General features: G+C 46.3%; 2 protein-coding genes across 2 annotated transcripts; one reads left to right on the top strand and one right to left on the bottom strand.

Moving 5' to 3' along the window:
- Window positions 1-12: 12 nt before the first annotated feature.
- Window positions 13-19049, bottom strand: LOC125720330 (tyrosine-protein phosphatase non-receptor type 9-like). Its single transcript, XM_048995588.1, is given in 15 exon segments — window positions 13-1877; window positions 1964-2171; window positions 2830-2980; window positions 3806-3884; window positions 4845-4914; window positions 5298-5388; window positions 6420-6657; window positions 6660-7275; window positions 8057-8167; window positions 9054-9159; window positions 9516-9640; window positions 9865-9954; window positions 12328-12468; window positions 16066-16442; window positions 18975-19049. Coding segments are annotated over 14 exon segments (2283 nt in total). The 5' UTR covers window positions 16099-16442; window positions 18975-19049; the 3' UTR covers window positions 13-1653.
- On the top strand, window positions 17514-22918 carry LOC125720331 (signal-transducing adaptor protein 1-like). Its single transcript, XM_048995589.1, has 9 exons — window positions 17514-18308; window positions 18673-18744; window positions 18993-19103; window positions 19379-19432; window positions 20139-20299; window positions 20577-20708; window positions 20975-21044; window positions 21170-21266; window positions 21462-22918. The coding sequence occupies exons 1-9, from the start codon at window positions 18198-18200 to the stop codon at window positions 21623-21625; spliced, it is 972 nt and encodes a 323-aa protein (XP_048851546.1). The 5' UTR covers window positions 17514-18197; the 3' UTR covers window positions 21626-22918.
- Window positions 22919-23053: the final 135 nt, after the last annotated feature.

Raw genomic sequence — 23053 nt, 5'->3', positions numbered from 1 at the left:
CACACTCAGACATTTCAGAATATCCATGTTTTTACTATGACACTACACGCAGAATAGTAAAAAGGCCATTCTCGAAAAACAAACATGTGATCTCAAGCAGAAAACCCCTAAATCCCACCATGCTAAACATGGAGGGGGGGGGGATAGTATTCACCACCACCCCCAGCTCCCAAACAGCAACTCGTCACATTCCGGAAGCACAGGGGGTCCGATGGGAAGAGAGGTATTCCCTCCTTCCCGGTTCCTGTGCTCCCACTGTACGTCACAGGCCGTACCATGGCTTACATTCAGTCCTCCTGTGTGGGTCAGGGAGGCACCATGTTGTCATGGCGATAGGGAGGCTAAACCGTGGCCAATGGCATCCCTCTCCCATGACCACTTAAGTGTCAGGCTTGACTGCCCGTTTCACAATGCTACCAGTTGGACTTTCAGAGGGAAAAAAATATATAATAGTAAGAACACCACCGTGGTTGATTTTACATTGTCGGGAAACTACAATCATGGTTTATAGGCCTCCATTTCCCATAATGCAATGGCAAGTGACATTATCCGGGAAACAAAGCAACTCCAAAAATATTTCTCATTCTTTCGCCTGTTTCGTTTAGCTTATCCAAGTAAATTTTTTTCTTATGAATCGTACCAACATTCATTATCAATACTGTCAATGTTTTACAAAGACAAACAAGATAAAATACCGTATAAAACAGAAAACAAAAGTTTGTAAAATGATTGCCAGAGGTTAACCGAGAGCAATGACTTTGACACCAGCAACACTGAGCCCTGAGATCGCAGGTTAGTCGGATCGTCGCGAGCGCCAGGAGCAGGGGCCCCGGGCCCCGGACGTGCTACGCTGCGGGGGGGACAAGGCACGGATCAGGGAGGTGAGGCGAGCCTCGGGACGCGGCCGTCCACAAGAGGGCGCTGGAGATGTCCGGCAGGGCCGGCGAGCATCTCTGCCGCAGCGAGGCAGTGTAAGACACTGAAGTCAGTCGTTTGAGGCCCGTTTACACACGTTTGTTGAGAAGCGACAAACAAAACAAAAAAACTAAAAATACACTAATGATACGAAGCGACCTGACCACTCACACAGGTTTACAAGAGCGTAGTAACTTCTCATGAGTATGTTAACTATAGATTTTTGTTACTGTTAAGTACTTTATATTAACACAAGGCTTTGTCAAAGGTTGTTATACACAATATATAAATGTATGTTACAAGAATATACAAGGGCTTTTCACAATTATGACCAATATTACATCCAAGCATTCAAGGCAACAGCTTTGGCTTTCAGATTAGTTTACATATGAACAAATACAAAAACCAGACGTAGTTCACACTAACAGGTTTTCCTCAAAAAAAGAAATTCAAGTTTCATCTTTCTCAAAAAAAAAAACAAAAACGAAAAACCCCCCCACGGGACAAGAGGAGCAAGAAACAGTGGATGTAAAAAGGGCAAGTTGTCCGTTACACTTGTGCAAGTAAATGTAAATTGCTACAACTGAAAAACATACCACGTCTGGGAAGGGGGGGGGGGGGGACCACAGACCAACCTATCAGGTTGTTCTTACAGTCCAGACACACTTGCCCCCCCGCCCAATCCACTGGGACCCACCTTCTGGCAAGCAGGGGCCGGTTTGAGGCCCCCTGTTCCCCTCACTCGCTGTCCGTCTCCGGGTCGGTGTCGGACCACTCGACGGGAGCCAGCAGGCGGCGCCGCTGAGCATACTCCAGCACGGCCATGTAACAGAAGTAATACTGGTCCCAGGTCTGAATGCTGAACGCTCGCTGTGAGCGCATCCTCCTCACCGTCTGCTTGATGTCCACTGTGCCGATGTCCTCCAGCCGGGACAGGCAGATGTCCAGCGTGCAGAAAGTGCCTGGGGGAGGGGGGGGGCGTGGCTTGCTTAAAAACCTTACACACACACAAATACAGCCACATGGATAAACCGGGGAAGTTTACTACCTGTCCTTCCAATGCCTGCACTACAGTGCACCACCACCGGGGGGCCCCCTGGAGCACCCGTCCAGTCAGTACGCATGGCCCTGAATGCTGCCTCCTGGTGCTGCTTGACCTGGCCCCTGAAGTCCAGCATGGCGGAGGCAGACTTTGGGACGCCGAAATCCGGCCAGCTCATGTACAGGTAGTGAGCGACGTCCCGGCTCTCCCCTGTCTTACGGGCCGGGAGAGAGTCACACGGAGCTGACGTTAGCGCCCCCCAGTGGCAATAAACAAGCGAAACAAACCCATGATACAGCTATGGAGCTGCATTCCGGATTATCCTTCTACTGGAATTTGAGGAAAAAAATCAAAATCACAAAGAAATAGTTACACGCCCCTTTCAGATTAGATTTTGGAATAAATGTCACCATAGAAGTTGCCGAGGACAGCACTTCCAGTTCACTCAAACGTTTGCTTAACATGTTTAAAACTTTGGTATAACAATATAAAATGTGCCATATGTATTAAATGGGCTTCAACATATAGCCAAAACTCTGCCATATCCCCCCCACATATACCTGGGAGAGATGGGGGGGTTAGTTGGAGGGCAACTGGCAGGCTACAGGCCCTGAATGGTATCTCACCACAGACAGCGAGTGCCAAGATAAATACTCCGCCATCAAGATATTCCATCAGAAACAGATTACAATCAAACAGCGTGTTAAACATCGTTAAAATGTTATTAATGTTTTCTATGAGCTGTATTTATAACCAAGTTTGATTCATGACTACTATGAGCATGACAGGCCCCGCCCCCTCACACAGACAGATGCCCAGCTGACCAGTGAGGTCCAATCACATTTCGGCACAAACGCACGCCTTGAGCTCACCCGGCTGTCACAAAGCTCCAGGTGCGAGAGCTTGAAGTCCTGGAACATCTCGATGTGGACGTTCCTGACCACGAAGTGCCCGTGCTCCTCAGATCGGCCCACGTCCAGGGGCCAGTACTGACCGCACTTCACGCGGCCTCGCTCCACCACTCTGAAGGCAGCAACACCGCCCCCCGCCAATCAACATCCCACAACAAAAGCATGCCAGTTCCTCCATCCCACTGCGAAACGCCCCCATCTGGCCATTCTTACATTTACACTGAACTTACTATGTTTATCTAGTAGGCCAGGACAACACATTATTTTCAGAGCAAATTTAGCGATCTGAATGACATGTGTGTGTCTTTTACCAAATTCACGATTAATAATGCGACTGGTAACTATTCACCACTATTTGAAAACTCACTGCATTAACTGCAGGATGGCAGTGTTATGCAGCTTGTTTACACACTTACAGTGGCTACACCAACCCCCAGGAGTGCAGGAAATGGAAGGAATTGCCCATTTAAAGTGGAATTTCGCATGAATGCAACATTAGGGGACGTTCCTCATTTCTTTAGTAAAATAAGCCTTTTTCTGCCCGGTATTTGATGCAAATGTGAAAACTGACACTGAATGCTAGTCAGTTAATTTACAGAAAATCAGATTAATATTTATAACATGAACATAAGAGAAAATCAGAAGTAATACGGCAGCAATAAAAAAATACTAGATTCAGTTACATTTGCCACTAAAATCCCTTCACGCTAAGTTGTATCTAATAGAGCATGAAGACAGTGCGTAAAAAGTGTTAAAACAGGATCTAATGTTCTGAATCCTTTGAATTAGGCTGCTTTCAGGCTGTGAGAGAGCCAGCCAATGAGAATGACCGGGCAGACATGACATACAGCAGCGTAACCTGTGCCGCAAGCTGCCCACGCTGGCTAACTGTGGGCCAGGAAGCAGGGAGTCCCTCGGATGAGCCTTGTTATTTTACCTTGTTGTCATTACGATGATTAGGACCATTTGTTCCCACACCATTCTCCAGAAGTCAGCGTACGTCTTTGGCAGAGGCCCTGTAACGGGAAGGGGGGGGGGGCCCTGGGTCACGTGATAGAACGCGCACAGCCTGTTCAGGACACGGCAACGCCCGCTTCCCGTCGGACGGTAAACAGGCGGAATGGAAGACGCTGTTGGACGAGCCGATGCAAAAATAGCTCGCGTCACACGATTCTGTGCTTCCTGGAAACGGAAGGAGCAGCCGTCCAGTGACGGAGCCGTGGGGCGTGGGGGTGCGTGAGAGCAGCCGTCCAGTGACGGCGCCGTGGCCCGTGGGGATGCGTGAGAGCAGCCGTCCAGTGATGGAGCTGTGGTGCGTGGGGATGCGTGAGAGCAGCCGTCCAGTGACGGAGCTGTGGCGCGTGGGGATGCGTGAGAGCAGCCGTCCAGTGACGGAGCCGTGGTGCGTGGGGATGCGTGAGAGCAGCCGTCCGGTGACGGAGCTGTGGCGCGTGGGGATGCGTGAGAGCAGCCGTCCAGTGACAGAGCTGTGGCGCGTGGGGGTGCGTGAGAGCAGCCGTCCAGTGACGGAGCTGTGGCGCGTGGGGATGCGTGAGAGCAGCCGTCCAGTGACAGAGCTGTGGCGCGTGGGGATGCGTGAGAGCAGCCGTCCAGTGACGGAGCCGTGGGGGCGTGGGGATGCGTGAGAGCAGCCGTCCAGTGACGGAGCTGTGGCGCGTGGGGATGCGTGAGAGCAGCCGTCCAGTGACGGAGCCGTGGGCGTGGGGATGCGTGAGAGCAGCCGTCCAGTGACGGAGCTGTGGCGCGTGGGGATGCGTGAGAGCAGCCGTCCAGTGACGGCGCCGTGGCGCGTGGGGGATGCGTGAGAGCAGCCGTCCAGTGACGGCGCAGTGGCGCGTGGGGATGCGTGAGAGCAGCCGTCCAGTGACGGAGCCGTGGGGTGTGGGGATGCGTGAGAGGCCGGCGGAAGCAGCCCGAGGTTTACATGGCTCGCACACTGGACACCGGCAGCTCACCCTGAGTGGCGATGTAAGCACTGCTCCTCTTGTACCCATCCATAAAACTTGCGTTGATGTAATCTGAGGTCTGCAACAGAATGAGAACAGAAAACAAAAGCGGTTTTGTCAGGAAACCTCAGGACAATGAATTCACAGAAAATTAACGGGAACCAAAAGTCCCATTAAAATCTGACTTTTACCCCAGACCATACTGCCCCTCTAGTGGTATTCTGTGGTACTACACTGAGGCTGTTTGCAACTCAAACCAAACTTCACTGGCATGAAGTATGAGAAATGTGTTTGCGCACGCATGTGCATGTGTTCGAGAATTATATACATTAAGTTCAATTCAGAAAATTCTACAAACAGGTTAATTTTGGATTCACACATTCAACATCGATAGCCAAAAAAAAACAAAAACATAAATCAAACGAAAGATCAGCAGGTTACTTCCCATAAGGCGAGAAATACCTCGTCATCGTCCAGCGGGGCGAGCTTGACTCTCGAATGATCAAGACACAGGACGTCGCTGTACCTGTTCTTCACCTGATTGCATGGTTTCCTGCGATCGGATGCACAGGGAACACTATATAACCAGCGATCTCAAATCGCAGTAAGAGTATCGATGCTGTCGTCCGTAGCGGGGGGGGGGGGGGGGGGGGGGGGGGGGGGGGGGGGGGGTTTGATGGGGGACATTCACGCACCTGCATCTGCAATGTCAGAACTCGTTATCTGCCATTTCTCCAGATAAACCCCACAGTGTTTTCCCATCAGGGAGCCTCCACAATCCAAACAAACAACAGGAGGTACTTTTCAAACACACACACACACACACACACACACACACACACACACACACACACACACAACACACACACACACACACACACACACACACACACACACACACACACACACACACACACACACGAGGTTCCCATCATAAAACAGCACTGATGTTCCCAGGCTGATGGAGAGAGAGAGTGGAGTCGTCGTTTACAGTAACTGTGTTACTTCCTCTTTCTCGACGATCAACTGGAACTCTTTTTATAGTGCAAACCACACAGAAAAAACCACACCAACACCCTGAGGCTCGCTGTCCTTACACAGGATAGAAACAACTGTCCCTAGTAGGATCACATGGGCGCTACGTAACATGACAACATCACTAAATTATCTGGATTCCTGTAAGGATGGAAGAACATCTCCAAAGGGCTGAAAAACACTATTCTAAACCTACCTTTCAGACATTTATACTTAAACACTCTCGGTCTACCTTAGGTGGCAAGTTCCAGTGTTCTCGATCTTCAGCTCCATCTCACAGTTCCTAACCCCATCAATCTCCTCCCAAGAGGGAGCGTGTTGCTCTGATTTCGCAGAAGTTGGGACAGTAGATCGGTTTGGATCACCAAAGCCGATCTGGACCTTCCTTACCATGGAGGAATGATTCCTGGACCGGACACGGACTTCAGTCTAAGCAAAGAGCTAATGGTTCCCCCTGGCCTGCTAATCACCCCCCGCGATCCAGCCCGGCCTGCTAATCACCCCCCGCGATCCAGCCCCGGCCTGCCACGGTTCAGCTTGGGGACTCACTTAGAGTAGTCGAAGGAGCCCAACGGCTGCTCCTTGCGGATCTCCTCGTACTCCTGGTAGATGCCCTTCTTCTTCTTTTTCTTGACATACTGCACCAGCTGAGTGACGTCCATGCCGCCGCTCTCGGGCATGTGCACTGACTGCTCCGCGTCCGGCCCGGGTTCGGATAACAGGCCCAGGTTTTGGGCCGGCGCGGGCCGTGAGGACTTCTGCGGCAGTGGGGGGCACGCCTGGCCCAAGCTCCTCCTCCCCCGAGCCCCCCGCCGTCCTCATCTCGCTGGCCCGAAGCCACGATCTCATCCATCCCGGCCAGGCCCCCTCCGCACTTGCGGTACAGGGGCGTGTCGGGCGGCGTTTCCGACTGTGGCGGAGGCAGTGGGTGGCGGCCTCGCTCATTCGCGTTGGGGCTGCCGTGGACGGAGTCCCTCTTCTCCTTAAGACCGTCCGCCAGCCCCAAAACTGCCACGCCAGCCCCCATGACCCCTGACCCCTGAGTGAGCGCAGAGCCGTTCCAGTGCTGACAGTGGCCCCGTGGCGACTCGGGCGACCGGCTAGTCCTGCTTGGCCTGTGGTAGTGATTATGCACGTTGGCGTTGCAGCTGTTGTCATCCCCCAGATTGGAATTGAGGGCGTCCCCGGTGGTCGGGTTGACCACAGAAGCGGGCTGCTTCACGGAGTAGGAGCGGAGCAGGTTCCCCACGCAGTCCCCGTCCCCGCTCTCCAGCCCGGCTTGGCCCGAATTGACGCAGGCCTGGATCCAGGCGATGTGGCTGTACTGAGAAGAACCTCCCAGGTGCTCCGGCAGAGACTCCATGGGGATGTAGCCAGCCAACTCGGTCGCTTTCACCGTGCAAACCTGGTTGGGCACCGCAGAAAAACACCATCAGAAGCTCGGCGGCCAGCTGCCGACAGGCACACGCAGACGCACACAATCCTGGAAGTCATGAAAGCTCCGAGAACACAAGAAACCTAACACACACAAAACAGAAATCTCACACCCAGCTGGCAACAGGAGAACTAACTTCCACAGATCATTCTGACATAGGACAAAAAAAAAAAAGAAATTTAAAAAATGCAGGAGGTTTTATATCTCAAAAACTTGATCCTGCTAAGAACCGACTGTCCCTCCTGGGGGGAACTTGGGGAACAAGTATGATCTCATTTGTCCCATAAACCCTCCCCCTCCCCCAAGTCTTAAGATACAGTGGTTTCTATGGTGAAAGTGACAGTCGTGTGCACAGCAGGAGCAAAGACACGCTTCTCTACCACTACAGTGTTGAAACGGTAAAGCAAGTCTCTTCAGCCGATTCTTACCCAGTCTTGGTGCAAAGAGACACAGCAGAGGGAGAATGATATGGAGAGAACAATGGCATCATCTGGTTGGAGAATTACGGTGATAATGCAAAAAAAAAACAAAAAAAAAAATGAAAATAACAAAATCCAAAAGAAATCCACTAAATTTACAGAAAAAGGCTAGGAAACATAAAGATTCACCCAACGAGTTGATTTAACACTTGGACGATGCATCTATCCAACAAAGACTGCACCAAAACACAGACGGCCACAGAAGAGAGGGAGGGTGAGATATGAAGGCGGACAGGGTGAGAGAGAGATAATGAGTAACAGTCAGACGATACCCTTTCCCTCAGCTTCTCCCGGACAAAGAGGCGGAGCACAGCGAAAGGCGCCCGGAACCACAGCGGTGACGACACGATGAAGACATACTTGAGGCGTGCAGGAAATGCACCCTGGCCAATGAGGACAAACAGGACAAAACAGCAAGACGTCAGATCGTCACGTTCCGTCACGCAGCGGCACTGCGGCGGGGCTACAGCCGCCAGATCTACCTTGTGACTGGAAGAGCAGGCCTGCTGTCAAAGATCATTTTGGTACACTGCTCATCAGAAAGGTAAGGACCTGGCGTAAAACAATACTCATCAGAATACAAGCTCACGGCTCAAAAAGTGACTCAGGGCACTATTTTATTTGTGAACATCACGTGAGGTATTGTTATATATGAACTGACCTCCCGAGAAAGTCATAGCACAAGATGTCTAAAGGCTGCATTGACAATTTTCAAAGCATTAGCTCTAAACGTTTTTATGTACAGGCACGATAGATTTATCTGCAAGGCTTCTGTGCCCTTCCTGGAACAGGAACTTCCTGAAGAAGTTCCCTGTGGCCTTTTAGGGCCCTTCCACAATTAATTACGCCCTAGAGGACGGGAACCTCTCACATGTGATGCCTGCAGAAGTTGTTGAAAGGAGGGGATACACTCCAATTGACCAGATTACACCGAATTGACAGCTAGCAGAACTAACACAAAGTAGCACAGCAGAACTTTGGTTCTGAAGGCAAAATCATAGCGTAAAGATACGGCGGGTTGAGTTTTCAGGACATCTAGAAGGTGTTACAGTGAGCCGTCAAAGGAACACTACCTGGATTCCATCCTAAACATCAATATCATCCCAACTAGGAGCATCCTGGGTCCCCAAACATCCCAAAAAATGTGCAAAACTGGTAGTATTTCATAATCAATACACATTTATACAAGTGAGGAACTTCCACCAGAAATAAGAGATAAAGGCTAACAAACACTGGCGATAAGCTACGAGGGGCCTGCGAGGTTCATACCTTGAGCAGGTTGAGTATTTTCACGCACAGCTCATAGTCGAAGTTGCCGTAGGTGGAGTTGGTCATGTCGTAGATGAACACAAGGCCGTCCCGCTGCGTCTGGATGCTGAAATCAATCGAGGAGAAAACCGTGTGCACAGCTGCGCGATGCCTGCAGACCGACCTGCCCAACACGGCATAAGCAGCATGATAAATCGCGAGGAAATTAGGGTGTCTGACAGCTACAGGAGGCAATTATTCACAAAGTGCTGTGTGACGACTTGCCTGTACAACACAGTTAACTGGGAACGGCTGTTCCACTTCGCTGAGAACTTGATAAAATATGCCCATGTGATGAGAGCAGTTAGCGTGTTCGCGCTCGTATGCTGTGCAATGAGCCGATTACAAGGTGCATGTACCTTTAAGAGACATGGTTTTCCCATGTATGGTATTTATCCATTTTAACATGCGTCTTATGGTTACCTCTCGATGGCCTTGTCCAGCTGGTAGATGATGGCTTGCAGCACGACCTTGTGGGACGTGCTGTCGGGTCTGTGTAGACGGGCCGTGAACAAGGCAAGCGCTGCACCCTTAGCGTCCCGGCCGGGCTGCGTGAGAACCACACACACACACTAGGCTAAAGGGGTCATTGTTAAGACTAGGGTACCAAGTGGGTGGAGCCTGAACCCCAGATTGTGAACCAGCAGATGGTCCAAACCCTACGAGGCAAGATTACTGCCTCAGTTACTCACATCCAGAGTGTATAATGTGCATGGGACACATATTTGCAGTTGAACACAACATGCACCAATACCCAATAGAAAGAGCTTACCAAGACTGTGAACTTCCCATTTAGTAACTCTGACCGAAGAGGTTCCTCATCGGGGTTGATGTTATAGATGCCCTCTTTTATCCGGGTGTTCTGATGGCGAGAGAGACCACCGTGAAAGCGAAACTCAACAAGGCACAGTTCGTCAAAGTCTGTGGTTGGGTTCATGACTCCACCAACGAGGTCTTGGCAGTTCTTCTAATCCGAGTCATCAAGGAATTTCACCAAAATAAGCATGCGAAACGTTTAACTGGATTTCTCTCATCAGATCGTGCTTAACAGTCGGCAAATATGGCCAGATGAGATCAGAAGTGAAAGGTCACCCCGATAACGCTCCAACCAAATGGCTCGTCGCTCAGACAGGAAGTTCCCCGCATCGCCCTATCGGTCGGTTCGGCTCGCATTCAAATTCTGAAGCCACGGGTGGTCGCGCGGGGTTACCACGGGAACAAAAGGAACTCTGGAAGCTTCTCCACAGATGGAAAGCAATCAGGGAAGCATAGCCCAGATGAGACGATAGACAGAAATGCTTTGTTATGCTTTTCCGGCATGCTAAGTCTGAACAAGATAGGGACCTCATGTTCTTCCATGTCGGATGCAAGCTGACCTGTTAACCTATTGGCTTTACTCAATATCTATACTGGCGAGACCGGTTTCGACGCTGCCACTGTTGTGACCCCCAGTCGACTGTTAGCGGCGGTGCTGTCAATGACAGAATTTCAGGAGAATGTTTTGCGAAGTAGTAATGCATACCCACCCCCCCCAAGTTATGCGGTTTTGGAGAGTTCAAGTTCAACGGGACTCAAAAACCAAGGGTTGGGTGCGACGCCTAAACATTCTTGCAGCTATCAGGTTAACATCAAGAACGTTGTATGCTTGTGGTCTGCTGTGCTCCTGTTCAAACAGTGACACTATTATTAACAATTAACAAACACTTTTGGCTAAGAGTAACCCAAAGGACGATCTGGATATCCCGACCCCCATATCTTGTACTCAAGATACTAAACTTAAGAGTTTATTTTTGAAATGCATCATTATTACCATATTTTAATAGTTACTTTCAAGATTAGTGAAGCTTCAACTAAATCTAGTTTTAATCTCATGCAACATTTATTGTTGTTTTTAAAACAGCAATTTTTAATTGGTTTCAGTCAGATGCACAGCAACCATGCAAGAGAATACAGTATGTCCCAAACGTTTGTTTTTTAAACATCATACGTGAGCTTGTTCGTATTCTCTGCTGCTTCTCCATTTTAAATGGCGAATTCCTTCTGTTCGTACTCGTCCTTGAAATTCAATTCTGAAATCATGTGTTTCGATTCTAACTGTCATCATTGTGGTTTTTTTTTTTGTCACTGTCATTAAAAGTCACAGAACCTTCCAAAGAGGATCGTTGCTTTTCACCGACTCCAGGCATTTAACCTGTCACAGACAGCGCTGCTAACTCGGGATTGGCTGGGGCATGTGCTGGGGGGGGCGGTTGTCTCCCAGACCCTGGGCTTCACTGGGTTTCAGTCAAGCGGACCCCACTTAACATTTCAGAATGGAAAAGCTCAACTGAAACAATAACTAGCGACGTGTCTACAGACGCGCCTGCAATGCAGGGCGGTGCTATTCACCCGAGTCGGAGGATTTCACCTGCACGAACAAGCAAAATAGTTAGCCAATTTTCATCGAAATTAAACTGAAAGCTAAAGAATTTAATTCAAATTACGTTCTATTATAATTTGCCTATGTGTGCTGATGATTAATTACATTTACTAGGAGCTGAGTACTTGGAATTCATTGATGCAACAGTGCAATTAAGGAAAACGGGTCAATTTACATCTAAGATGTTGAACAAGCCAGTATGTGCTGTGAATCTTAAACCCCATTTTTAATAATTAGTTTGGCAAAGACACGAGCGGGACGGACAATGTCGACATGATTCTCCGGACACAAAAAATATGAAAATGCTTGGGGGGAAAAACACCCTGACTAAAGCTAGAGTTACAGATTATAGAGGTATGTATGTCAAAACATCACAGATTAAACTGCAGGTGCGGCTGTCAGGAATCTTCTGAAGCAAAAATTGAGAACGTTTGTATTAAGTCAAGAAGAAATGATTTTCTCTTCTTTCGTGCAACATAACACGACTATGTACTGGCACCCAATATCTCAAAGTTACAGGAAGTTGTGCAACACTATTACTGTTTTAAAACCATATGAATGAAGCATTTCTGGAAAATCCCAAAATGCCTGGCAACAGTCTATTTCCAGCAACAAATTCCAAGTTCCGAGTTCAAGTACAATCAATCAAATAATTCAAAACAGGCTATGACAAGAAGCCAGTCTTCAGCATTTGGAATTAAATGTTAACAGTTAGCCACAGAAAGCGTTAAAAGGACTCGAACAAATGGGACCTAGACCGGTATGATCAAGGAGAACCGCCCTCTGAAAGGAGCAGCACTGAAGCCGCCGTCTTACCTTGTAAGCCTGGAAGAGTTCGATGGCTCTGGAGACGTCAAATTTGCGGGCCATCAGGAACTTAACAGCAGTACTCTGGGAGACCAGGACCTGAGTGTGTTGCTCCTGGTTCCGAAGTTCCCTCAGGAACTCCTCCACGACCTGCCAGACAAGCACCATACACAGAAGCGCACCACATGAGACCAAAGATGACAGTTAGCGAACTAGCTGTAGTCCTTGAGACTACTTCAGCTCAGTGGCCTGTACTACGAAGTGGGGTTACTGGGTTATCGGGGTAACTTGTCGGATTTAAGGTAGCCTGGGCGAAATGCAAGTGAACGAATATGAAGTCCATTTAAACTGTGGTACCTTAAATCCAACAAGTTACCCTGATAAGCCAGTAACCCCGATTCGTAGCACAAGCCACTGATGTCTTTCAAAGGTCTGTGACCGGGGTCTCATTTGGGGTTTAACTGCATATTTAGTCAATGACTTTGCGTTTGTTGATATGTGAATAAACCCAAATTCAAATACTGTTCAAAGCATCCAAAACCTTCAAATTGAAGCATATTTCATGTGAAACAGTGGTGGCTTAATGGTTAGGGCAGCACACTCGTAATCGAGAGACTGCAGGTTCGAATCCCTGACCAGCAAGGCACCACTAAGGTACTCTGAAGAAGGTACCGTCCCCAAGCCCTGAATTGCTCTCCAGCTGCATGTCCCATTGTCACACATGTTAAATGCAAAGAACATCTTTCATTTTTGTGTGCTGTGGTGTTTCAACAATGTCAGTTGATCATTAAATTCTAAACTCTAACTCTAAAGAGTGAAAAATGACTCATTCCTACATGAAAGTATTAATAAACTACTGAAGTGTTTCTGGATGAAATTAAAGCATCAAATTCTCAAAAAGCCTAAGATGTACTACAGGTCATGAAGGGCAGATATGACGTAGTAAAAAGTAATAAAACAGTAATAATTTAATGAAATAAATAGCAGAAAAATGCACTGAATGAATGATGAAATGCTTACACACCCAACCTAAGAATGAAAAGAAAAGGAAGATCCATTCCAACAGCATTCATTTCATTTTCATTTTATTGTTTTAAGACGTTTTAACCAGAACAACGTGCACTGTTTCTTTAACAAAGCTGGCTCTCACAGTTGGGGTTAAGGGCCTTACACAAGGCATTCACCACTTTGGTGGCCACAAGTGTGAGACACACGCTGCCCGCAGTGCCGAATATAGCATCCCTGCGGAGCTCAGTTATTTGCGATTTAATAAAAGGCTGTTTTACCAGGAAGCAGGAATATATTCTGGAAGTACGGGGAAAGGATATCAGCAGAGAGACTCCAGTGAAGAAGCACAAATGCAAACAAGGGGTCCTCTGAAAGTCACGCTGCACAAACACGTTTACAGGCTTGCACACTTTTCAGTTACTCTCATCCTCTTACTACCCTACAGTGACGTCTTGTCGGCTGGGTAGCAGCATGGCTTGCTGGTCTCCGCTGCATGCAGAAGGGAAGGCTGTCAGGGCAGTACCTGGTCGTTCCAGATTCAGGAATTCAATCACTTTACCCCATCTACACAGGTGCAGGATTTAAGTCCATAAAAATCACAAAGGCCATAAAAATCAGCACTGGGATCTCAAAAACAAAAATCCAAAACAGATTAGGTGATGCCACTTGAGTGTACTGGGTAAGAAATGACTGCAAGAAAGGCACCAGAGGAATTACAGTAGAGTACGGCGCGGCGCGCACCCCCCCCCCCCCATTAAATCGTTTGTCAAAACGTGGCAAGAATGCAACGCCACCAAGAATATTCTTAGAATATAAATCCTCGCCAAACAGGGCAGCAGTGCAGGGAACCACACTAGCTGGTGATGATCCTGGGAGACTACAACAGAAGGAAACCCCCCCACTCCCCACAGTACTGGGTAACACCAGCCATACTGCAAACCTTGTCAGGACACAAATTAGCGGCCCTTGCATCTTCAGAAAAGCTTTTCAGCATGAGAGAGTAAACAATGGAGATAGATACTAGTAAGCTGAGAAACTCCATGCAGCAGAAGATTAAAGCTGAAATTACGATTCACCTTACAGCAAAACAAGAACTTGGGGGGGGGGAAGCAACACTAGACAGAGTTAACGACAAGGAATGTGCTAGAATGATCCCTCAAAGCCTGGCAGTCCCACTGAGGCTGCAGCAGGACTGATGTTGCTCATCACCAGCACAGTCAATGGAAAAACTGCAGATGGACATTGTATACTTGCTACAGTTTCATGAATTATTTCCCCTGCAAAAGCTTGCTTCTTTAGGATGCAGGGAGGACTCTGTAGAGAGGAAACCAAATCCCTTTAAAGCAGACCAAAATTTCACACCACAACCACAAAGAGGAGGTGGACTTCCTGAGTGGTTCCTGTGAAGGAGCTGGATGTGTTAGACCGGTTGGGTTTCTGTATTCCATTTTTGTCCACAGACATTTACAAGACAAGCACTGAAAAGCATTTATGCTCCACAAGTAAATCGAGACTTGGGGGGGGGGGGGGTGACTGGTCGGGGGTGTAGAGTTACAGACTTCAAAAGAAATTTGGAATCAGGGGGGTTATTATTGAATAAATGAATGCACACCGAGGTTAAGGTCCTTTTGTCAAGATGGGTCCTATAACCGACGAGAGCTATCCAGCTTCTGCAAGTCTATTTCATCCTGGTTAATTAACCGACCTTGCTGTGCGATGGGCCTGTGCGAGGGCTGCACTCTACAGCAAATGGATGGATCGCAGATAAAAGCAGATGATGAAAGAAGGTAAGGGACAAGTGAGAGAGAAAGCAGACCTTGCGTTTGAATGCAACGTGTCGGAAACGAAATACCGGCCCAGGGTTAATGATGGCAATGGACGGTCATTTTAAAAGCCGGCATAGATGAAGGAAATAGTAACAAGGCGCGTTCATGTTCTCGATCATTAGCAGCCGGCGTTCGGCAGCCTTATGGCCCCCGACAAGGCATCTCGCCGAGATGTCAGGAGGGCTGATTTGCACCCCCATCCCTCAGAAAACTAAAGCGGGGTTTAAAAAGCTGCTCAAATTCAAAAATGCAGGTCTTCAGAAGTACGCATGCGAACAAATTTCAAGGGGAGAAAAAAAATCAAGCCGTAAAATGTCTATAATTATAAAAATTACGATTAAGAACAGTATAGATGATTAGTCTATAGGTACAGGGATGCACTACCTTGTCTATTATTATGGCATCGGAAATTGTAATGCTTTTAATAAATGGTAGATAAACAGCCATCGCTTTGAGACATCTGGCTGTCGGGAATCACGATCCGTTACAGACAGTTCAGACAGTTAAACGCGCCTCAAAGTCCGCTATTAACGCTACCCACCGCCACCTCGCAGCAGAGCAACAGTAAAATACCGACTTTAGGCCACCGAACCTCCTGCCCCAGCAGTAACCGGGACCCATCCTGCAAAACTGCAGGGTAAATATAAGCAGCCGCCCGACATGCAGCAATCTCGGACTCGTCAGGCAGTTACACGGTCTGTCAGATCCAGCAGATACGGAGGGGAAGCCAAAAGCACGGGCCCCGTCCCCAAAAAGCAGCATTCCTCGGCGCCAGGGCCGAGCCAGCAAGAAACGACCCAACGGGAAAAGCAATTAGTGTAACAGAAGGAAAAGGAAGCAGCAAAGACGCGAAGCCAAGTATCGAACGTTATACGCAGAAAAAGAAATACCGATATCCAGCGTTACGTCTTACCAGCACTTCTTGAGTTGTCAGGGCTTCCGCCATCTTGAAGCCTCAGCAACAGCGTTGCTGCGGGTCCGCCCACTTGGCTGGGCGCGCGTCACCAGGTCCCGCCCACATGGCTGGGCGAGCGTCACTTGGACCCGCCCACGCGTCTGGACGAGCGTGCGGAAAATCCCGCCCACATGGTTGGGCGAGCGTCACCAGGTCCCGCCCATAAGAGTGGCCGAGCGTCAGGAAGACCCGCCCACGCGGCTGAGGGGCGTCCAGCTGTTCCCGGCAGCGGCACTTAATTACCTTAATGCCACCGTGTTGATTCAATTCGCTATGACTTCAATTGGATTCCTTTATCGTCCTTTATTATGCAACTTCTCCATACAGCGCTATTCCTGTAAAATGACGCAAAATAATACGATAAAAACAATAAAAATAAAAAACAATATGAGAAACATAAGTGCAATGTACATATGCATATAGTGCAAACGGTTCATGAAATGGTTCACGTTGTACAAAGTTACGGTTGTAGTGCAATGTTTACAGTGAGGTAATTACAGGCCAATTGTAATACAATTACAGTAGTACAATACAGTTATGCCGGGGGGAATTGATGGATAGATTTAGTTCGTTTATTGTTTAACCAGACGGCTCATAAGAACGTGTAGGCTACTATTATTATTATTATTATTATTATTATTATTATTACTACTACTACTACTACCACTACTACTACTAATTTTATTAGCTTTCTGTATTTCTTGGTTGTATGCTTATTTTATAAACTTTTGTTAATCTGAAAATCGACCTGTTATCATGAGGTTAAAAGAAATATGACTGAAGCACAGTATATAGCGGTCTATTATTCTTTCGTAACTTTACGCGACACTTCCTTTTCCGGAAAGCTGGACAGAGCGGGTATTATGGGTTGGCGCAACTAAGCTGCCAGTTAGAAGTATTCTGATACTAACAAAATTCATAAAAAAAAATGTGTGTACTGTTCTTAAAAGGTCTGTGTATAGTACCACTTCAGTTGTTTACCCTTACCAAAAAAAGTATACTTAAAGTTCATTTTGTTAAGTAGGCCTATACTTTTTGGGACTAAATTGGCCCACTTTTAGTTTATTAAAATGTATACTTTAAGTGTATTTATTTAGTAATATTAATTATTTGTATTTTTATACCTGAAATTTCTACAAACAGCACAGTAGTGATATGGCTACATGTAGATTACACTAATAAAAATTTGCAAAACATGCTTTTTTCTCTTAGTCACTCAAAATGAACAAATATTGTTTCGAATGTAAAAATTAAACATAAAATACATTTTACATATAAGCTAGACTTTTCTCAATACAGTTTAAGCCAGGTATACTTAAGTTAGACAGAGTATACTTACTAAATATTTAGTTTACTTATAGTACACTTAAATATACTTCTTTTTCGTAAGGGCAAACAGCTGCTGATATGGATGAAGATACACCACATTAGTTTCTAAATGCTCGACTGGTCGTCAGCATTTTTTTTCTTACCAGACATTTCATGATTTATTCATTAAAAAAATACATAAAGTGCTAGTAGACCCGGAGAAGCCGCGTCCCAGGGGAGACAGAAGGCTGAGATCAATCTCTATTAATTGAATTGGCTGGGAACTGATCCAGTTAATCTCTTTAGACTTTTTTTTTTTAATCAGACAAATTTTGTTTGTGGTTCTACGCAAAACACGTGCAAGTCGATACGGTTTTAGTCTCTTTCTTTTTGGCCAGTCAAAACAATTGTACATTTTTGGAGGAACACGATGCCATTCGAACAAAATGCAGCGCAGATCAATTAAATCCAACAAGAACATCAGCAATATTTTGTTGACGTGTGTTTTGTTATTTACCAAGCCGATTTCCTCAAAGTTATATTGCACGGGTTCTAAATTGTAGCTCGGTATGCAAGTTAGCAGAAGTCGATGTTTTTACTGCATATGTGCCGCAATCAAAAGAGTGCTTGTTTTGTGGTTCAAAGGTCCGAAGTACAATAGTCTGAAAAGAAGTACCGTCTCTTCAAAATCCCAGTCACAGAGGACAGAGGCATATACAGTAAATGAGATCGTTTCTCTCCATTTGCGTGTCATCAAGTGAAATAAACTTGAGCAGAGTACCATGACATTCGCCTCCTACACCCCGCGGGGGATCAGCAGGATAAGGGAGAAAATCACCGAGCTGCCCCTGTACCACTCGGGTGTCCTGTTTATGAAACACCCCGCAGAAAAGGTAGGATAATTCTGTATTCGGGAGTCAGAAACCGGGCCTAGGCATGTAAATATCAAAATTCCCCACCAATTATCTGAATTTCCTTTCACTGATGGTGGAGTTTGCATGCAATGACCATAATTATCCACTAAGTGTATTTAAACCGCAGGGAGCCTTTTGGCGATTCACACTTATTGTTGCCTCTCTCCCTCCATCAGGTGGCAAATCCCTGTGCTTATTCCCAAACATACTGCTTACACTCCATGCAAAACTCAATTGACTAGTTTTGCTAATTGCAGTTCTGTTAGGGTTTGATGGATGAAGGGCTGTGCCGGCAAAACCGAAAACTTTTCCCACGACTTTTCGAAATAATCGTTTATTTCAGGATTTTAAGAAGTATTACGCAGAGCTGAGAGGATGTACGATTTTCCTGTACACGGATAACAAAGAAGACACGGTAATAGTGTCTGTTCAGCCGCCGTATTCATAGCACTATTCCTATGGTTAATAGGTAAATATGAATTACTTTATGTACAATTTTTTCTTCACGTTACCATAAGGTTCTGTCTTATACATATTTGTGCTTATTTACTACAGAAATGCAGGAATGAAATCATGGATTTCATTTGGCCTTAATAGACAGTTTGTGCAAAGACATGACAGACCGTCTCAAAAGTGCACACTCACTGTGCTTTGGCTCCCCAGTGCACCGAGCGGCTGGAGCTGCGAGACCTGAAGGCTATGCAGAAGGTGGCATCCGAGTTCGGCTCATCTGTCTACTCGCTAATCCTGCCCAAAGAGGAGGTTCATCTGAAGGTTAGGGGTGGGGCTTTTCTGGAAAGAAGCAACAAGCCGGATTCCGAAAAAAGCTCCGTAGTGGAGTGATCACCCTCCGTTCTTCTAAACTTCCCTGAAATGACAAACATTCTAACATAAGTTACATAACTATATAAAATACTACAATACTTGTATCCCTCCATAACCGAAATGGGACAATGTGAATTATCTGATGTGACAAGTTCAAAGTCTTTAACCGTACGTCAAATCAAACATCCAGATATAAAACAAACTAAAAAGTAATTCCTCTGCAGGCCAGCAGTCCAGATGCCGAGGAGTGGAGAGGTTACATCGCGGCAGCGACCTCGGTGAGCTCGATCTACTTAATTCTGCTCTTTCTTACTCCACACATTTTATAACTTGGCTTTTAACCAAATGCACCGTTTGTCTCCTGTCATGGCGTTTATGCCCCATGCCTTACATAAAAAGCGCCAGGGATTAGAGTACTTTAACTCCCAAAACACCCTCAAAAGAACAGAAATGCTTTTAAGCTAAAAGAAGTTATTCTGAGATCGTGTTATTCTGCATAATATATATTTGCATATGAGGATGTAATATTTCCTTATTGGGTTGCAGCGCATTCCAAAAAAATCAAACGCTAAATCTTAAAACAAATCTCAGGCTAAGATTTAGGCATTAATGCTCAATGCCCATGTGGTTTCCTAACCCCTTCTGGCAAACTTCACTGCCCAGTTTTGCATGAAGTGCACCTCTGGTTTACTGAGTCAGTTCCCTGTTAGATGCCGCCACTCTGGGCAATTGCCCAGCTTGTCCTTGCTAGTACCTGACGATGGATTCATAAATATAGCCATTGAAATGAGACCGTTAATGTAATGATAGGCATAGTAAGAAATATTTCCCAAAACAACCAAAGTATTCAGTAATTCTAATATTCATGTTCATTTTCGTTGGAGATGCACAGGAGCCTTCAGAAATCTTGTCGAAATAGTCGAAAGCATGAAACCACGTAATTTAGCCTTTGCTGCCGTCTCCTCAATGGCAATGATTTTACAGATGGAGATACCAAACGATCTGGGTCTGCTCCCGGGTCAAATGATGAGACTGGAAGAAGTCAGCAAGGAGGAGCGTAGAAGGACCAGCCTTCCTCTCAAGGAGGGCGACTCTCTCGGGGCTCCATGCAGGACCAACAGTCACATCACAGCTGACCTTCCCTCGTGAGTTTAATAGCTCTTGTTCAGCAAATCTGGGATCTGCTTGGTGCAACGTCTACTACTAATGCACATGATCGTAGCACTAAACTATAAGTCCATAATGGTGGTTCAGTGTAAGCTGACATTGACCTTGGAAACTGACCCAGGAAGTACAGGGTACATAACGGGAAATGCTGGATGGGAGATTTAGAGACACTAGTTCACATAAAGACTTTTACAGACTTCCGCACTAATTGCTAAGCCCTGGCTACGCTAATGCTGCTCGCATCCCTCTCCCCAGATGTTTCTACAACGTCACCCGTCAGGAAGCAGTGCAGATGCTGGAGGCCGACCCAGAGTGGGGCAACCTCATTTTGCGACCATCTGCTGACTGCGGCGGTTATGCCGTTTCCACGAGAAGGATAATCTCCGGGTGAGCATGTGACACATCCTCCAGATTTCTTTAGATGTGTAGTTTTACGTCTCCATTCTTTTACAACTTTGCACATTAAAGAGTGACACGCACTGCATCCCACAGACAGACAGTCTGCTCCGTGTATTGTTGCATACAGACCAAAACCGTACATCGTTGCTCACTCATGATTTGTTATGCGATGCTGAATCACGTTCTTTGCGCATCATCCTGTGTTGTAATGCGCTTCTTCTCCCCCCCACCCAAAAAAAAAAAAAAAAAAAAAGAGATGCTGTAATAAAACATTACAAGATTCAGCCAAGTTCCTCTGGGTTTGTCATCCAGCTGCAGGCCAGTGTGAGTGTTAAGTGCCAGTTCCTCCGCTTACACCTGGCAGACAATCTTGTCACATCCTGATAGCTCAGTCCTTCCTTGGCTTGTTAGGAAAATCCTGCTTAGGTCTCGATCTTCTGCCGGCCCAGGTGACGGCGCCCAGCCTCAATGAAGTTGTGCTTCACTTCGTTAAGCAAACCGGACTCCAGCCCTTTGTCAAGCCCCAGCACAACGATACCCGCATAAGTAAGTTTAAGCATCTTGTAAAAAAAAAAAAGAAACACAATTCGATCCCCAAAAAGGCAGGCTGTAAACACGCATTAACATTTTCTCCGAAGATCGTTTATAATACATATACCGATCGACTCATTAATGTCTGAAATTTGGTCATCTGGCTTTATAAAGTTTAAGTCCGGTCTTTGTGTTTTGTCTCCATGTCAGAGGTTTGCGGGACGAAACCCGACGTCACGGCGGAATCGGTGCGACTCCAGAAGTGGTCAGTGCCTCCCGGGGCAGCGTCTTGGCAGAACACCCCGCCGGCCAGGTCTGGGCGAGCGCCGCGTATGAACCTGCATGGAGTCACAGATTCGGAAGCCAACACGTGATAAAAGGAGCAAATTAAGGGAAAACTGCAAAACATAAAACACCACAACATTAATTTAAACCGGCACTTATTGAATCATATTGACTTGCCATTGACTGTACACACAGTTTAGGCCTATCTACCATAGCGAACACTCTGAAATTGTAATTAATGATAATTAGGCACAGCTAAAACGAATTGTGTAGTTTACGAAACACACATCTGATATTGCGATATTTCACCCGTATTGTGGTAAAGGTGTTCAAGCTATCCGAAACTACTGCAGTTCCTGTGGCAAGGTACAGGATATTTTAAAAGGAATCGCAGATCTTCCATGGCGGGGAATTTTTTTTTTTTTACCATTTATTGTTAAGTTTTCTTCTGAAGACAGTGAACACACTGGCCTTAAAATTGTATTTCTACTGTATGACAAAATAATTACCAACATTGAACAACTTAAGTCAGGATTGCCAGCTACCATCAGCTGACTGGCATGAGATTTTCAATTTGAGTCTGCACACAGATTTATATGTATTTAAGAGTTTTATTACCTTGTAAATAGTCTTTAGGGCTTTCAAGCTACCCCAACACTTTTAATGTAGCTAATTTTAGATTTATAATGGAATAATACAGATTTTCCATAAGATTTTTTGCATGAGTGTCATGCCAGATGCGTGAGAGCTGGCAACCTTAAGTGATTTAAAAAAAAATCCAAAACTGCAGGATATGCAAGTGAACATAATAGTAAAATAATAATAGCAACCTTGTGGTAGATGGATGGATGGTTATTTTCTCCCTTCCAGCGTTTAATGGCTGATACACTTTAACAGTTAAAATAGAAGATTCTAGAGGACATTAAAAACGTGTGGGACTACGCTGTGTGGCGGGGATTCACTTTAACGAGAGCGCTGAACGCTTTGGTGAAAGTCGTCCATGGTGTTCTTGATGACCGACATTTAGCTGGACTTAATGTTTTTAGAAAACATGTGGCCTGTACTACTTAGTGGGGTTACTGGCTTATCAGGGTAGCTTGTCGGATTTAAGGTACCACAGTTTAAATGGACTTCATGCTCGTTCACTTAGATTTCGCCCAGACTACTTTAAATCTGACAAGTTACCCCGATAAGCCAGTAACCCCACTTCATAGTACAGGCCACAGGTATGGTCCATCTGAACCTCATTCTGCAAACAGTTGTGGCAAGCCTGTCATAGGAAGCACAGGACATTAGGAAGGGATAGGATACCAGTCCATGACAGGTCTCGGTGTGTGTCTCTCTCTCTCTGATATGAAATAAAGGTCCAGATTTGAACAGCCTTTTACAGACTAGACCGTGTCTCTCTGCAGCATCACAGATGCAAAGGTCTTGACCTCAACATGACTGGAAGGATGAAATTCTATCAAAAATAGCAGGATACCTTTCTGGAAACAATCACACTTACCATACATTAA

Source organism: Brienomyrus brachyistius, chromosome 25 (genome assembly GCF_023856365.1).
Source record: "Brienomyrus brachyistius isolate T26 chromosome 25, BBRACH_0.4, whole genome shotgun sequence".
NCBI lineage: Eukaryota > Metazoa > Chordata > Actinopteri > Osteoglossiformes > Mormyridae > Brienomyrus > Brienomyrus brachyistius.
The sequence above is the reverse complement of the archived record's forward strand: the minus strand, read 5'-3'. Positions and strand labels throughout refer to the sequence as shown.

Bases quoted from the DNA above. Each gene is read 5' to 3' on its own strand.
- LOC125720331 (XM_048995589.1), top strand. From the start codon at position 18,198: ATGACATTCGCCTCCTACACCCCGCGGGGGATCAGCAGGATAAGGGAG. The intron at 18,745-18,992 runs GTAATAGTGTCT...TTGGCTCCCCAG, and splicing joins CGGATAACAAAGAAGACACG to TGCACCGAGCGGCTGGAGCT. The intron at 19,104-19,378 runs GTTAGGGGTGGG...ATTCCTCTGCAG, and splicing joins AAGAGGAGGTTCATCTGAAG to GCCAGCAGTCCAGATGCCGA.